The 17088-nt window shown below is 41.1% G+C and overlaps 1 protein-coding gene and 1 long non-coding RNA gene across 11 annotated transcripts in view; one reads left to right on the top strand and one right to left on the bottom strand.

The window, feature by feature from the left end:
* The window catches only part of Gria1 (glutamate ionotropic receptor AMPA type subunit 1), a 348064-nt gene that overhangs the window by 44663 nt on the left and 286313 nt on the right, over nucleotides 1-17088 (bottom strand). For 4 of the 8 annotated variants that reach the window (XM_074057054.1, XM_074057051.1, XM_074057056.1 and 1 more), the window contains 3 exons: nucleotides 12089-12287; nucleotides 6554-6746; nucleotides 6328-6445 (listed from right to left, as the gene is read on the bottom strand). In XM_074057054.1, the coding sequence (XP_073913155.1) occupies nucleotides 6328-6445; nucleotides 6554-6746; nucleotides 12089-12287 (510 nt within the window). Of the gene's footprint in view, nucleotides 1-6327; nucleotides 6446-6498; nucleotides 6747-12088; nucleotides 12288-17088 lie in introns of all 8 variants that reach the window. The other 4 variants (XR_012442449.1, XM_074057055.1, XM_074057053.1 and 1 more) reach the window with 1 other exon arrangement.
* The window catches only part of LOC141417837 (uncharacterized), a 71376-nt gene that overhangs the window by 33504 nt on the left and 20784 nt on the right, over nucleotides 1-17088 (top strand). The gene's annotated exons all lie outside the window — the stretch shown is intronic.

The raw sequence follows: 17088 nt of genomic DNA, 5'->3' as shown, positions 1-17088 counted from the left end.
TGGACTGTTATCTACCCAGAGCAGAGCTGCTTGGGGACATGTTCAAATTTCACATTACTGGATCCATCCTGATCCTGCAGAATCAGGTCATTAAAGGAAATCTCAGGAACCAGAGTCTAGGAAGGGACATGTTTAACCAGCTTCCTTAGGTGATTTTGATACACACTGAAGTTGGGGGATGATTCTTTAGAGCAATACATTCAACAGCACACAGAACAGCACTTATTTATTGGTTTCCCAATTATTTTCTAGATCAGTGTGATTCTCTAAAAGAAGAGAACTCTCTTTGGCCTCCTGTAGCATTTAGATCAGAGTTCGACAAGAAAAGATGTCCAGAGAAGGCCCACAGAGCCAACTTGAATGTACAATAATGTTGTATGGTCCCCATGTGAGTGTGAGTGGTGTGTGTGTGTGTGTGTGTGTGTGTGTGTGCATGTATAGGGGATAACTCAGAGATCCTCAGTCCCGGAAAGTAAAAACCCTCAACACATAAATCTTGTGATACTTCTTTCCAAGTCACAGTCTTTCCCTCCCTACTTTCTTTAGCCAGATGCCAATACAGATGAACAGTTTTTGGTAGATATTTTCCTGCATAGGGATGCACGAAGGGAGAAAAGTACATTCATGGGAATGCCAGTGAGAGAAAAATGTTGACGAGTTATGTTTAGAAAGAAAAAGCAGATATAGGCAAGATACAGTTGATGCAGCAGGAAGTGGGGAAAGTTGACTGGCAGTTTCTATCATTCTTGCTGGTGTGCCAGGAAGCCTGCATCCTTCCCAGCAATTTTTAAAAAATAACCTTCTAGGCATTATAGAGGTAATGTTGAGGTGGCAAAATTATCCTGAATTGGAAGTAAACCCCATTGTCTTCCCTTTTCTGTCCTTGCCATTATCAGTTGCTATCTGGTAAGTTTTTAGTCAAGAGCATAACAGCCTCCAAAAGCTTATATAAACAGACCTCTACCAAACTCCCCAGTTTTAAAATAAAAGGTATGACTGGTGATGGATGTAGATGCCACCATTTCTCCCCCATTCCATTATAACTCAATGACCATGTTCATTATCTCCTTTTAAGACAACCACAATGGCTTTCTAAATGATCTTCTTGCCCATGGTCCTCCTCTGTCTGATCCACATACAAACCACTCCCAGATAATATTTTGAACCCTGTCTCATGATAGTTTCTTCCTGTCAATGGCTGTCCATGGCCTCTATTGACATCAATCCAAAAATAGAGAGGCATTTGAGATCCTTCACTATATGGCCACTACTAATCGTTCCTACTTACTAATGTCTTCTTTAGTTAGCACGGACCCCTTGCTATTCCTGGAAACAAGCCCCATGTTTTTCCACTTCTGCATTTGCCTATTCCATTCCCCATCCTCACTTCCATCTACCATAGGCCTGTCTCACATATTACCTTTGCAACAAAACCTGGGCAAATCCTCCCATTTAAAAGTCGACTCTTCTCCTTTTCAGTGTTTCTGACTTTCTATGGCACTGGTAAAATAACAAGTATCCACATAATTCTGCTTATGAGCTGCATTGGGTTATGCATCATGTAGAGGCTGGGTTTATATCTCTTTCCACACTCCACCACTGGGTTACGCACAGTACTTTGTGTGGGGGAGGTATTCAGAAGCAAATCTGTAAAGTTGAATGGAAAACATATGGAGAGGGTCTCAGACCTTCCTGAGGCACAGGGGGAAGCTACACTATGCTCTGGTCCCATTGGCCCATACATCTAGCATGGATGAGACTCACGACAGTCAACATACATGTCATAATCACAGAAACACGACAAGACTCCATGTAACCATAGTCACAGTTAAAGACCAGTCTTTGGCCAATGTCCTAACTAGGGTATAACTCTTAGTAAATCCATTAGACTCCTATGAGATGACTTAGGAAGGAGAGTTATTAGCTGACATTAACTGAGGCAAATCTGGTGTGGATTTTTTCTTAGGTTGGTAAAACATGGGACATGCACCCTTACTTAGGCAATCTGAACATATCCTCTCTAATTGGAGGGAGTATTAATCATAATAAAAGAGACTTCAGTTTAGAAGAACAGATACATTTAGTTAGCAACGAAAGGGTCAATAGGTCATAATTAGTGGATTTACCAATTGCCTTTCCCTAGTGACTGGTATTGGCCATGTAGGTCTTTATCCACAACCTTAGGGCTTCTGAAAAATAACTCAGTCCCTCACCCAACCCCAAACATGCAGTGACAGCCAACAAACAGCATCTGTTTCAAAGAAACACCACCTGTCCAAATGGAAAATCATGCATCGAACCACCTTACTTCATCAGAGTATTTTTTTTTCCAGAGCAGAAGAGACAAAAAACCATCCTGTCACTAACAGAGCCTTTTAACGCTCTGTGGGGACTATGGTCTGGTTTCTGCCAAGTAAACCTGGCACATTTCAGAGGAACATTTGGACCTTAGGCATCAGTTTACTAATCTTCTGAGATAGAGCTGAATTATCCGCCTTGGAGGAACCTGGAGCAGACCAGAAGGAAGGAAGGCCCACAGGTGTGGTGAGGTCTCACTTTACATAGAGGAAGTGGTGGAGGAAGCCAGCCAGGAAGGTTTTTTTTTTCTGATGCAAATTTAGGCATTAATCATGGAGGCCCCACCTTTTATGGAGTAGAAGAGAAGTGTATAACAATGCCAGGGGCATACTGAAGCACATTCTGTAGCATAAATACTTTCTAAATTGTTTTCAGCCTTTTGAATGGTAGAACAGTCTATTAAAAAGTATTGTGTATGATTTAAAATAATGTAAAGACAAACTGATTTCCTCTGCTGGATCATTGCCAAGCTCTTTGCAATGAGTCCAAAGGAAAACAGGTTGCTTATTCACGCTTCTCCCGATTCTCTACCTCTGTCATGCGGAATAGCTTTCTAGAATCAAATGTGTGTGTGTAAAATGGCTGAAGCAGGCACGTGTGTCTGTGACATTTGGTCTGCCACGACTTTGGTATTTTACCATATCTTGGTGAAATGGTACCATTTGGGGTTTGTGAAGCAGAGGTAGAAGAGAGCAAGAGAGGTTACTCCACTGTTCTTCAGTCATGGCTATTACTAAGTGTGTCGCTGGAGAGAAGCAGCACTTTGAGAGGGAGGGAAATGAGTGGCTATCACTTGTTTATTATTGACTTGCAGATTAGCTATCCCTGATCTGTAACTGAAAGATGTCCCTTTTCATTTTTCTTTCCCTATCTCTTGTTCTCTCATTCTCAAAAAAACAATATATGGCTTGCTATGTCTTTTACAGAGATGTAAGCAAAAGAAATAATGCTTTAAATAAAGTGCAGAGTTGAATTAATTTTAGCATCTAGCCCAGAAAGAATATTTGAGCATGGAAAAACCTATAAAAGCTGTGTTACTACTCAAAGGAGTGGTGCTTGATACCTTAAAGTAAGTGTCTGTTATTGCCTTTTGCCTTTAGAGTAGTGAGTAAATGGCTCCAACAGTCTTCTTTTATTCCTCAGTTGATGGTTTATTTGGCCAATGAGAACAGGTACAGAGAACCTGGCCTGAGCCCAGGGTCCTGCCTTTAGTGTGCCGTGGATCATAAAGCCCAGTACAGTGTTAGAGTGAGCTATAGTCCTGGGCTCTGATCAGACTGCCTGGCCTCAAAATCTGGTGCCTACCTTATTAGCTATGTCAATCCGGTCAGGAAACTTGAATCTGTTCCTCTGATTCCTCATGTGTAAAATGAGGATAGTGCATAGGGATAGTGTTGATGATAGGAGATAATGCAAGCACCATGGCCTGTGGCACTTAGGCACTCAGCTGATGGCTCTTACATATTTGAGTGTAGAAAACCTGAGTTTTAGGTTCATGTCAGTCAACATTTCTCAGTTGTCACCTTCTTACAAGCACCTGTGTAGGGGACGGGGTGGCAGAAGTACTCTGTTGACTGGACAAGTTATATCACTTCTCTGTGTCTAGTTTTCTTAATTTTACAAGCAAGTATTTAGTTCCAATCATGTCCCTGACTCATAAAACCTACAACAATTTTAATACTGCAGTACCATTGATTTTCCTAGACCTTTACGAATTTATTCTGTGCTTGGCTCTGTCTAGAATGATGTTCTATGAGTTGCTGAGACACAATCACTTCCTTGACAGATACTATTGGCTGGATCTCCTTTACCCTTTGCCCAAACTTGTACAAAGAGTCTTAAAAGTTCTTCCAGGCAAAAATACCTGATTGATAAACACCAGACCATTTCATTTCTCTTCATTAGGTCATATTCAGGTACTTCTACATAGCTGCAGATATCTTTATTTCTCTAATTTTCAAATAATTACTTAAAATTCTTTAATCATTTTAATTGTCTGAGTAAGGACAAAAGTCTTTAACAAAATCTTTCCCTACTCCATTACCAATCTCAGTTTAACCTTTCTCCTTCTTATTACCTGTATTGTAGTAACATTTAGCTTCTTTTTAGCTCATCATTGTGCCATGATTTCTTGCTTTAGTGTCTTTGAGCATGCTGTCCTCTCTGCCTGGACTACTCTTTTGCTCCCCTTCCTCTCCTATGAATGTCAGACTACATTTTGAAAAAAGCACCCTTGGAGAAATCTTCCACCCATCCTACAGATCCTATTTGGCCTTTTCATTTGAATGTACTTGGGATTTTCCCTTTGTCTTGATTGTTCTTCAGTTTCTACTGAATAAGCTGGTGATTTTCATCCATTTTTCCTGACCAAAATTCAATTTTCAAATCTGAGGATTTATGTTTTCTATAAGTTCTTGAAAAATTCCTTCAAAATATTGCCTCTACTCTACTTGGAACCTCTAACACGTTGATTGTTTTTCTCTTCCATGTTTCTTAACTTCTTTCTTATATATTTTTTCTTCTCCCTGTGTGATATCATGAAAGCTTTTCTCTGATTTTTCCCAAGAACCTTAATTCTCTTTTTGATTTTTCTAATTTTCTGTTTAACACTTCCACTGAGAGTTTGTGTCAATTAAGAAATATATTTTTATTTCCATAAATTCTTAATTCAAACTTTATCAGATGTATCTGATCTTTAATGATGGTTTTTTCTTTTAAAAATGTTTTTGATTACTTTCATGTCTTCATTTGTACTGCTGATTCTGCACATGTAGATTGTCACATAATTTATAACTTTGCCCTGCTTAAGGCAGTCCCAGAATAATTAGCTTATGTGTTTCATTCTGGTTTTGATTTATTTTTTCCTTCTGGCCCTAGAGATTTTCTAACTTGCATTTAAAAGGCTATTTGTTATATCTTATCTAGCATATGTAGAATTTTGTTCTACCATATTGCTGGAAATAGATGTCCTCTAGGGCCCCTTTTATAGACTATCCTAGTATCTGTAATAACTGTCATTAAACATTAAAAAATGATAATCTATTTAATGTCTGTCTGTCCTGCAATAATGTAGTTCCATGGGGACAAGGGACTATGTCTTATTCAAAACTGTAGCTCCAGCTACTATTCTGGTTCCTAGAATAATTATGGGCTCAATATTATTGAAATGAACAAACAAAGTGAGGCAGAAGTGACCCTGATGTGGAGCTACTCTTTATCTTTAGTCTTCCTGGAATGCTACCTTTCCCTCAAATGGATTTAATCCTTCTGCAGTTGATGTAATTTCTCACAGGTGACTTCACACTATACTTTCAGTTATCTTCTCTGTAGAGTATCCCATTTGAACGCATAATCACTTTGGACCTAGGAAGGGCTAGGTTAATTATCTTCTCTATACAGGTGAGGGAATTTAGGGTCAGGAGATGAAATGTTCTACCTTCTGAAACATAGTAGCAAATTCCAGAATTAAACCTAGTTTGCCTGACTCCAAGTCTCCAGGATTCTTCCTTAGTTATTTAGAATGACTAGCAGAACTTCTTTACATGAAAATAAAAGCCACTTTGCCTTTTTGCTAAACTACCTGGGTCATGCTAAAGAAACCAATGTGTAAGTAGGAGCACATGCTGTTATTAATTTGCTGGTATTCGTTAGGTGCTATTTCAATTTGAGTGAGTCTCAAGATTCAAACTGCTTGATTTCTCATTTGGACAATGTATTTATGTTTCTTTTGAGACAAATATTACAAACCATCTCCTGTCAAAGGATCCAGGTTGCTGGAGAACCCTGTTCATGGTCTACTTGGATGCAGGGATGTCTGGTAAGGGATGGGGTGTAACAGATCACAGTACCAAAACATAAGGTTCATCGATGTTTAACACACTCAGAGGATGAAGGGTAGGATGAGGCATGGGAAAAAACACATGGCAGTGACAGTCACAGCAAGCTGAGGTCCCCAGGTCAATTTCCAACCTCAGGGCTGAAGATCTCAGGTGGCTGGAATCTTCCAGGCCCACAGGTGGTGAAGAAGAGCTTGAGTGGCAGCTTGCATTGTGCATGGAGCCATGTGGCAGACCAAACAGCTTCATTCCTGAGATAGGGAGGGCAGAGGGAGTACGAAAGAAGCAGATCTAGGCTACTTACCTCAGGGCGGACCCCTTGGGTGTCGCAATGCCATAGCCTTTGGAATCCAAGTTACCTCCCACTTTCATGGTGTCACATGGTTTCCGCTGCTCAATGTACTCATTCATGGTGGACTCCAGGAGGTAGGCGTATTTGCCTTTGGATTTCCTCACTCGGATCATCCCCTCCTCTGTGGTCCGAACAAAAACTGATGGTTCTGCTGACTTCATATATGTCCACATCTTCTCAAACACGGCAATTTTAGACCTCTGGTAGGAGACAGGAACAAAGCCAGAATTAAGTGCTTGCTGTGCTTGAATTGGGGTCGGCATACACATTAATGAAGAGCTGAGTATAGCTTGATCACACATTCATGAGCCAGATTAGCTCAGGAAGAAACAAATTATGAGTGATTGCAAAATAAGAGGCTCTAATTAGTACCACTAGGTTCCAAAGTACAAATATCCTCAAATACAGAATGAACATAATAGCTCAGGATCTTTTAATTACTTCAGAGTAATTATATTTCTTCTGAATATTGGGAGAGTTAAGAAAATGGGTCCATGTATGACTTTTAAAGACATTGTAGAACCTATCTATTGTTCAATAAGGCCATTTAATACTTCCCAAAAGATGTAGAGAGCTGATTTCATTATTGGAAGACAACAGTGAAGAATTTGTAGATCATGGATTGCCAAGTTCCAATCATTCATACTATTCATATTGCAAGGACTGCCCTCAGAATGTAAGTTGTCTTATAAAGTTAATAACTTGGGACCAAGTACTATCACCTGTTTATGGTGTGTGTGTGTGTGTGTGTGTGTGTGTGTGTGTGTGTGTGGTACTGGGGTTTGAACTCAGGGTTTTGTGCTTTGTAGTCAAGTGCTCTATGGCTGTGACAACCCACCTGTTTACATCTTAAAAGCCTCCAAATCTAGTCAAACTGCTTTGTTTATTTCCTCCTAACACATCTTGGGCCTTATTTCTTCTGGGATTTTGCTTGGGTTGTTTGCTCCACTTGATATGCTGGTCCTGTTCAGCTACATCTTCTTTTCAGAGACTGGAGAAAATCCTATGTATTTGGAGACCACCTCAGCTCTGAGGGCACAGTTCTTAACCTCTAGTGGACACCAGTGTTACAGATTCCCTGTTCTAAGCCCATAAATTTTGATTTAGCATAGCCCTATCAGGTGGTCCTAATTTGAACAGCCCATGTGGTCCTCGCTTTGAGAAACAGTATTGTGAGGACTGATATCCTATAGGACACATTGTTTGGGTCACCCACCAGGCTGCCCAGCTGGACTACTAGGATTGCAAATCATTCCTTGTGCACAGGTCTCATGTGTGTACAAGCTAGTGAGGGCAGCTCTTCTTGGGTCCTTCTCTGAGTCTAACTAAGCACCCTACACATAGTAGGCCCTTAGCTAGAGCCCACCATTCAGGACCTTGCATCTGCATATACTCTTTCCAAAGGATGTCCTTTTCCCAAGAGTATTTTAGGGATTCTAAAGTATGGCTTTTAAAAATTCTTATAAATGGACAAGTGTTAAATACGTATGAGACTGTTGTTTTAAAGATAGTTAGTGTAGAGTAACATAACCTTTACAGTGGTTATTAAATGGATCACATATTTATTAAATATAAAATGATTATTAAACATGCACTATATGATTTTTATTTGTGTACAAGTATCAGGTTTATTTCCTTGATAGCAATCAACATCAATTGTTAGCAACATACTGATAAACAGTTGTTACTTGAACCAACTCATCTATACAGATATTTAGGACCCAGAAAACATCTAAATCTTGAAAAATGATTGGAGATAGTTACTGAGAATTGTAGGAAGGTATTTGGTACTGTGATTTTAAATTTTTAATAGCTCATTTTCTAAGTAAAGTAGTTCATTTGTTTCATAGTACACTTTACAATTTGGAAAGGACACTGGGCTGGGCATGAAGAATCCTGGGTTGTAGTGTGGGTTCTACTTCTAAGTCATGGTTTGCTCTATGAAAAATTCCTTCTCTTTGGACCTTAGTTTCTCCATTTGGGCTTGGTAATTTTTAAGTCCAGTGTTAGTATGGCATATCTGATTCTTTATATGAAGGTACAGTATCAATGTATGACAAAAAAGGGAAAAAAGGGAGGGAAGATTCCAAGGATGGGGAGGATCTACCCATACCCAATCATATCATTTGAAATGTATTTAACATCTTCTCATAGGAAACAGTGAAATGTATAAATTCAGCTATGACCAGATTTGCAGATGATCTTCTAGGCACAAAACAACAAAACACACAGCAGGACAACTGCAAGATGCAATTCACCCTGACAGGATGGGCACAGCAAGGAACTGGGCTGTGGATAGGTAGAGCTGCTGAGCCCTCCGGCATCAGTATGCAGAAAATTAACACATGTCCTCAGTCTCACCCCAGTGCTCAAGACAGCAAGGCTGCCCTCACAGGCCCTGGAGAGGGCTATTGGGAAAATCAAATCTCCAGCAATGCAAAGGCAGCGTGAGTGGCAGGGAGGGTTGCATACTGGGGTAGTTGTTCCTGGATCTCTACTGTAACCTCCAGCTCCCATGGTCCTTCACACATCTTAATTAAAATGTCCATGCAGGATTAAATGACTCCGGGTAGGGGCTGTCAAGAAGTTCTGGGCTGCCATGAGGACTGGAAACCAGATTCTTCAGAGATGGGAGTATTAAAGAACTCCTGCCTCAATACTTGCTTCTTCTGCCTTGTGGGGGTGGTAGGTGATCTTGTCTTCCCACCCATCGAAGTCTTGGTGGGATAAAAGGTCAGAGTCACAGTGGTCAAAGGGCTCAAGGGATATATCTTTGCAATATTCTCCTATAGGTAAAGAAACTGAGTCCTGTGATGTGGCAATGATGTCCAATGTCATGCAGCTTGTTGGAAGTAGAACAAGGAATAAAATCCTGGTCTCCTGATGGCACACCTTGTGCCTTTCCACTGCAACCCAAACTGTTTCCCTCATTTTAGCCTTTATGTCTTAATAGCTTCAGGACCTTGGGCAAGAAGCATAACCTTTCTGAGTCACAGTGTTCCTCTTCTGACAATGGTGATAACAGTACCCACTGACAGTGTGTCCATGGAGATTGTATGAGAACATAGGTAAAATGCTAACCCAGTGCCTGGCACAAAAAAAGATATTCTATAAGTGGTACTGATAGTAATTATGTCTTCCCCCTACTAAGTTTTATATTAGGGTAGGAATGCTCAACACATGGCTTGTTTGGTACCAGTTTCCCTTCCTATATACATGGCAGGCATTGATATCAAAGAATTCTTTGACAATGAGCCTAGTGTGACCTCAGAATCCCTCTCAGGATAGAACTCTAGGAAACCACTATCAATCAATTCAAGTTAGTGCATGGGTTACAACCTATTTGCCAGGATCATAAGAGCCCTGGTTAGGCCACCAAACTCAGAATATGCACAATTTTGGCTCCAGATTCCAAGTTTTGTGCTGTGAACAAGAGGCAGTAATATGTCAGTTAACACTATTAACAAAGACCTTTGAAGTCTTAAGTTCTAGCAATGTCTCTCATTAATTAAGACATGACTATCTTTTTTTCTGGGCCTCAGTTTCCCCAACTGTGAAACGGTCAGGTCTGTATGGCAACTGGAGTTATTCTTTTAAGAATACTTATCAGTTAATAACATCATCATGTTGAAATAGGAATGAGGAAACTCAGATTTGGTAGCTACTCATGACACAGGCATTACAGATTCCCTGAATCTCAATTTCTTTCTCTCCATGTGGACACCATGATTCCTGTTTTGCTTCAGTCACTGTGGGGGACTGCAATGAGCTATATATTAGAGAGAGGGCATCTTTGTTAAGAGTTTCATGGTTCCTCTGTGGCTTTGGGGGCTGGGGCACAGGGTTGGCTTTATGAATAAATATCATGGACCTCCTTCACATTTTGATTGTAGGCTAAAATGTAAGAGAACAATAATAAGACTAAGACATAGTTTTTCTTCTAGCTGGCTGGTAAACTTAAACAAGTCAGGCCTCTCTCTGATAGGTTCTACCAGGGATGGCTTAGACATCTTCATATTGCAAGGTTGAAAATCGATGATGTTAGTTTTGGATTTGTGATGGTTAAGACTTTGGTCCATTTCCTGCTGGTCACTCAGAATACAAAGTCTATGATTTAGACACTGCAACACATCCCAGAGAGTCACCTGGAATCTGGGGTTTACTCCATGAAGTTGCAGAGAGAGCCTGGGTGAATCTGCACAAGATCCCAGGCCTCTTGCATGAGCAATACAGCAGCTTGCTATCTGTAGCTTCTTCCATCTATTAGCTGTGTGACTCCAGCAATTACTTTTACTTCTCTGAGGTTCAGCTGAATGGGGACAGCAATCCTTAATTCATCACTAATGATGGGGCTAAGATATTTTTCTTTTTCTTTTTCTGGGATTGAATCCAGGAGCTCTGGCACACTGCCTCTGAGCCCCAGACCATTAATGAGAGGGTTAAATGAGGAAATTCTTCCAGGGTGTGCTTAGCACAGCACCTTGTTCACAACAAGTGCTAAGGAAGTGGTAGTGATTGTTTCTTATTTTTATTTGATCAGTACATCATAGCTCCACATACTATTTATTCAACTCCTAGAATGAAAAGTTCAGGCTATCATGCTTCTTAGCATTTGATCAAGTTGTTCTTTTTTGCCTAGAATGTACTTATCTTCTTCAAGTCAGGTCAGACTTGGTTTTATGATATTTAGAAATGTGTTCAGGTCTTCCCACATGGCTTCCATCCCTACCCCTTCTTCAAGATGGCTTCTAAATGCTTGTACTTCCTTGAAACCCTAATGGGAAATGGAGTCTCCCTTCATCGTTATTTTGTTTTCCCTTGTGTTTTAGATGCTTTATCATTTTTAATTCCATCAAGTTCCTTTGAAATAGAAATATTTATTCTCATCTTATAAATAGATGGAAATGGTGTCTAGAGGCTGAATGTGCAGCACAATAAGTTGTGGGGCCAAGTTCTACCCCTCCATCTTGCTGGCCCTGAAGGCTGTGCTCCTGAGCTCTCTGCCTATGCTCACTGCCTTCAGCCCAAAGACATCTCACCACCTCTTCTCTCCCTTCATATTCTCTCTTCCTCCTGGCACTGTTTAATACAACACCTTATTCCAAGTATATTTTCCCAACATATCTTCTTCTTATTCATAGTAAACAAGTATTTACTGAGCTCTGCTATTAGATAGGAGGGAACACAAAGAACACCATGTATGGATCTTGTCCATAAACTGTTCCAAACTGATTACTAGCTAGTCTGGAAGGTCCTTGTGGGATCTGGAAGGAGTTGTATTTCATGTCCTTTGCAGCCTTCAGAGAATCAGCACAGATTGGTGTATGGGAGAGGTCTAATTCAATGCAAGAGCTTTCAGGCTTCTACAAATGTAGAAATGCAGATTTCCCAGGGGTCTGCAGAGAGCTGAGAAATGTTGAGTTTCCCTGACTTGCACTCTTTCAAGGCTGTTTATAATACCATGCTCTTTGAGGAGAATGACATTTTAATGACAGTGGCTATCCCTTTTATGAAAGAGCCTCCAGACAAGGGATGACCTTACCCTGAAGAACTCCTTAGTGGATCCTGCTTCCAGTGTCCCGTAAGCAATTTCTGTCTGCTTTGCTAAGTCCTCTGCACTCTCTATGGGAGATACCATCCTCTCCACGGTCAGGAAGGCAGCCAAGTTGGCTGTGTATGAAGAGATGATGATCAAGGTGAAGAACCACCAGACGCCACCAACGATGCGGCCAGACAGGGACCTGCAGGCCAAAAGGAAGAGGCATCAGAAGCACGGACATCAATTGCATAAGACTGTGGGGAGGGACTGAGAGCCAGAAGTCTGAGCCCTGTCAGCAGAGCTGTCAAACCCTATTGCAGCCTTCTCCTCTGTCAACAAGATGTGAGAATTCAAATGCCAGAGAGATTTCACATTTCCATCTTTTGACAGATAAGGAGCTGTAGGGTTGCTGCCCTTCAGGAGTGAGATAAAGTCCATAGGCACATAGTCATACTCACTTTACACATACATACACATCAAGACACATGTCAACAAAGACACAGATAGATCAACGCTCACCCATGAAATCACAAGCACATATAATCATCCTTTCAAATGAAGTTGCACCTGTAGCAAATACTTATGCATACACATGAGTGAAAATGCAACTAAGCATCATGTGCAAAGACACATGGTGCACACCGTAATTGGTCCAGAAATGTTGGTCAAACTGTCTTCTCATTATCGCTTTCCTGGCTGGCAAAGGTCACCAAAATGATGGCAGAGAAGGAAGGGAAAGAGGACTATATTGGAAATAGAATGAGAATAACCATATTCCAACCACTGCAGGGAATGTCACCATTGGATGTAAGCACAATCTCACCTCTCACACTGCCACAGAGAAAAATAAAAATAATCATAAGTGAGGTGACAAGATTTTCCTTGAACTTCTCAGAGTCCTACTCTTTTGCCCAAAATAATGAACAGAAACATGACCAGCCAAGAGTCCCACTGTGATTGCTCTGATTTTGCTAGGGAACTTAAAAATTCTGTGGCTTCCTAAAGATAAAACAGGATGACATGGATGTTACATTGGGTAATTTTATGTGGTAGACAGACATGGCATCAATTCATATTGAAACATTCAGTGATAAAGTTATTTGCATTCCATTTATCTTTCCACCCCACTCTATTTATTAAGGAAGTCTCACCCTAGAGCTACTGTATTTTAAAGCCCTTTGTAACTGATACTCTGACAGTCTTAAGCTCAGAGCCTTTAATAAGTGACAGCACTTAAATAAAACCTAACATTTAACAATTTTAACAACCAGAGAGATCACCAATCCAGATCCTGAGTTTTATAGATAAAGAAATTCGAGAGTCTCAAGTCATACCAAGCCTTAGGAGCTGTGCCCAAGCCTGCTGGCTCACTCTGTTGTTACACATGTCTTATAAAACCCTGCATGACCTCTTCTGTGTCATTCTTGCCTCCCTCTGCACTTTGCTTTGTTTCATCTTCCAGGAGATTCCTTTTCACTGAAGGCAGACTGTGTTGATGACAAGAAACTCAACAGATATTTGTAATTGTTTGCAATGTGGGACATAATGCCACAGGATGCTTCCCATTAAGAAGATAACAAAGAGGAAATTCATTCAAAGGAGTGAGATCAGAAGAGTGGAGCAAAGCTTTGCCACATGAAGAAGAGCCACAGGAAGAGATGCATGTAACCAGAGGAGCAGGCATGGAGAGACATGTTCACTGGAAGATTGGCATGAGGCCTATATCGTGTGACCTGACTTAGGAGCATTTGACAGATGCTCCAGGAAAACACACACTAACCATACATGAAGAAAGTATTTTTGATGGATAGGGTGATACGTCATTTGTGATGGTTATCCTGGAAATGAGAGAGTGTTCCTGTTTCTGAGGTGATGAACTATTGACAGAAATATTGTATTTTGGTGGCTACTTTCAGTCCCCTAGGATACCAAGTGCTGGGGACACAACTCTAAGGATGACAGAAGAGGGCTCAAGTGGCATTTGGGGCCAGCAACCAGCTGTTTCCTCTCACACTCCTCTCATCTCTGGTATTCTGTGATTTGGTATCAAGGATATATGGCTTCTAGGGAGCAGTACAGCAAATAGGTGCATAAAGGCAAAATCACCTTTCCAGGGCACTAGGACTAGTACACACTGGGACTTTGGATTAACTAGCCCAGTTCTCTTTTCTCCTATGAGGTGGCAGATACATGTGTCTAGACCACCGAAGATGGAGTTGCTTTCTTCCCTCTGGATGACCATAGTGATGTTTAATCTGGACTGCTTGCCTCCATTCAACCCCCTGTGCCCTCACTTCCCTGCCTAATCAGAACTCCATAAGGCATCCTGCAGGATATTTTGAAAACTATTGATTGCACTACATTGGTTCCCTGCTTAAAATCCATGAAATCTTTCCTCTTAACCCTTGGAGTAAAGTTCAAACTCTTCGGGGACCCTATAGCCCCTGGCTCCCTCTCCATTGCCATCCAACAACATACTTCTGGGCTCTGGCCATGCTGCTCTTTGGTCCCTCATTTTCAGAAGGCTCCTTTCCTTAGCATATAATGCTCTTGTCACTAATCAACACACCAACCCCTATGCATCCTTCAGACCTCATCCCACTCATCACAGTTTCAGCCTTCAAATGTAATACTTACCACATGCTACTCTCATGGCAAGTGAAATCTGACATCTGTTAAGTTGCATGGAGGCAAAGAACTTGTTAGTTGTGTGTCTCTGGTACCCAACACAGAATAGGTTTTCAATAACGAATGAATGCATGAATGCAGGCTTTTTCATTACCCAGTGGCTCCACACACATAGCATTCTGGAGACTGGGAGAATTGTCAGGGTCAGGAAAATTGAAAACTGCTAATGGTCTGGGAAATCTGGAGAGATGGCATACTACTAAGTGTTCAGGACAGCTTCTTCTTTTTCCAACAGCATTGAACCTAGAGACCCAGGTAAGTCATCCCGAGTTCAGGATCATCCAGTGCAGTTCAAAGACTTTCCAAGAAAGTTCCAGGCTCCAAGCTAAAGGCTTCTTCTTCCCAGTTCTCTTTTAATTAATATTTATCTGATGATTATTGTAAGTGGCTTACCCTCCATGGTAGTCCCCATTTCTCCACTTTTTTTTTTTGGTAGAATTGAGGTTTGAACTCAGGGCTTTTCATTTGCTAGGCTACATGAGCCATGCCTGCAGCCCCCACCTTCTTAATGAAGATACCAAGGAAAGATTCTGCTGCTTATCAACCAGTAATGCCATCTATCAGATGACTGGAGGGCTGGAAGAAGAGACTTTCAAAATGTGACATAATTACATGCTTCATTTGCATCAGATCCATAAGATGGGAACTTGAGTCTGAGGTAATTTTCCCCAACTTTAGTTCAGACCTGGTAGGGGGGGAGCTGGGCCTCCATCCAAGAACACTGTGTTTTCCTAGCTCCATGCTGGGATCTGGAGCTATGAGAAGCCATGACTGGGAATGAGAGTCTTTGCTTATTCACTGACCAACCCTATAAATTTAGAAAGTCTCCTGCCTAGCTGGGTCTTTGTCTTCTTGCTCTGTATAATGGGTAATGCTCTTATAATGGATGAGACTTTTCTCATGTAGAATTCATAACTTTCAGAGCTAGAATGACCCTTAGTCCACCTTTCCTTTAACTGGTGCAAGCTATTGGAATTAAAATGGTGCAGAGGAAAGCACTTTAAAACGTGCTGTTGGACCAGGAGACATTATTTTTATGATGATCATTACTCTCCCAGGGAGCCACAGGGAAAGCAGCATTTTTCTTAGTAGGGATGGAACAGCTGTGATCAAAAGCCCTTGGAGGTATGTCTCATCACTTGAATTTTATTAGTCTCAAAACTTGGTGTAGCTCTTCCTCAAACCCTCTGGGTGACTGAAGAATCCCTTATGTTCTAGAATTGGTCATAACTTATGACTTGTGGACTTGCTATCTAACTTTAACCTAATCCTTGTGAAAAGGATGAGGTAGATATGAAGACTTCCATCTTGTAGACGAAAAAACTGTTTTTCAAAGACCTAAAATGACTTGCCAGAGTCACCCAGTGAGACAATGGCAGAGTTGGGAATAAAACTTGGGATTTCCTGTTCCTTGTCCACTGTAGAACATTACCTCCCTATCGAATTGATTCATTTGTAGATGGGTGTGGACTTCTTCAACTATGACTCCATGATGTTGGATCTCAGTCAACACTGATTTCTTCAAGGCTCAGTGGAGCCCTTGGTCAGCAGTCTGACCACTAACATCTCCACAGAATTGAAAACCTGCTTGTGTATTTGTTTTCAATTGCAACATAACAAATTACCACAAACATAGCAGCATCTTAGAATGAGTGTTGTTCTCATTTCCTCTCTCACAGTTCTCTAGGTCAGAGGCCTGGGTTCTAGTGGTGGAATTTTCTGCTGAGGGCCTGACTAGGATGAAACTAAGGTGCTGGCTGAGCCTATAGTCCTTATGTGGCATTGGAGATTCTCTTTAAAGCTCTCTGGTTGTTTGCAGAATTCATCTCCTTGTGGATGTAGACCGAGGTCACCATGTCCTTCCTGGCTGTCATATAGGGCTACTGTCAATGTCCAGAGGCTTCCTGTATTTTCATCTCCTAGCCTTTCCCATCTTAATGTCTCTGGTAGCATGTTAAATCCCTCTATTCTTGAAGTCCGTCTGACTTCCACTAGCTGGAGATAATTCCCTGCTTTTTCACCTGATTGGGTCAGGCCCTCCTGGATAATCTCTGTATCTTAAAATCAACTGACTTGGGACTTTAAATCTATTAAATGGCTTCACAGCAGTAAATCAGTTAGTGTTTAATGGAAGACCAGAAAACAGGATCTTTAGGATTGTGAATACTGCACTATTTACTCATTCATTTTGCAAGCAGTTCTATGGTAGACACTGTTGTGAGATAAAAGTGAATACCCCAGGGTCTCTGCCTTCCCTGAGCTCACAGTCAGAAGGAGAAGAGAGGAAAGCAGTGATTAAAAATGTAGGCTTTGAG

This window comes from Castor canadensis, chromosome 16 (genome assembly GCF_047511655.1).
Source record: "Castor canadensis chromosome 16, mCasCan1.hap1v2, whole genome shotgun sequence".
Classification (NCBI taxonomy): domain Eukaryota; kingdom Metazoa; phylum Chordata; class Mammalia; order Rodentia; family Castoridae; genus Castor; species Castor canadensis.
Note: the sequence above shows the minus strand (reverse complement) of the source record. Positions and strands in the feature narration are given on the sequence as shown.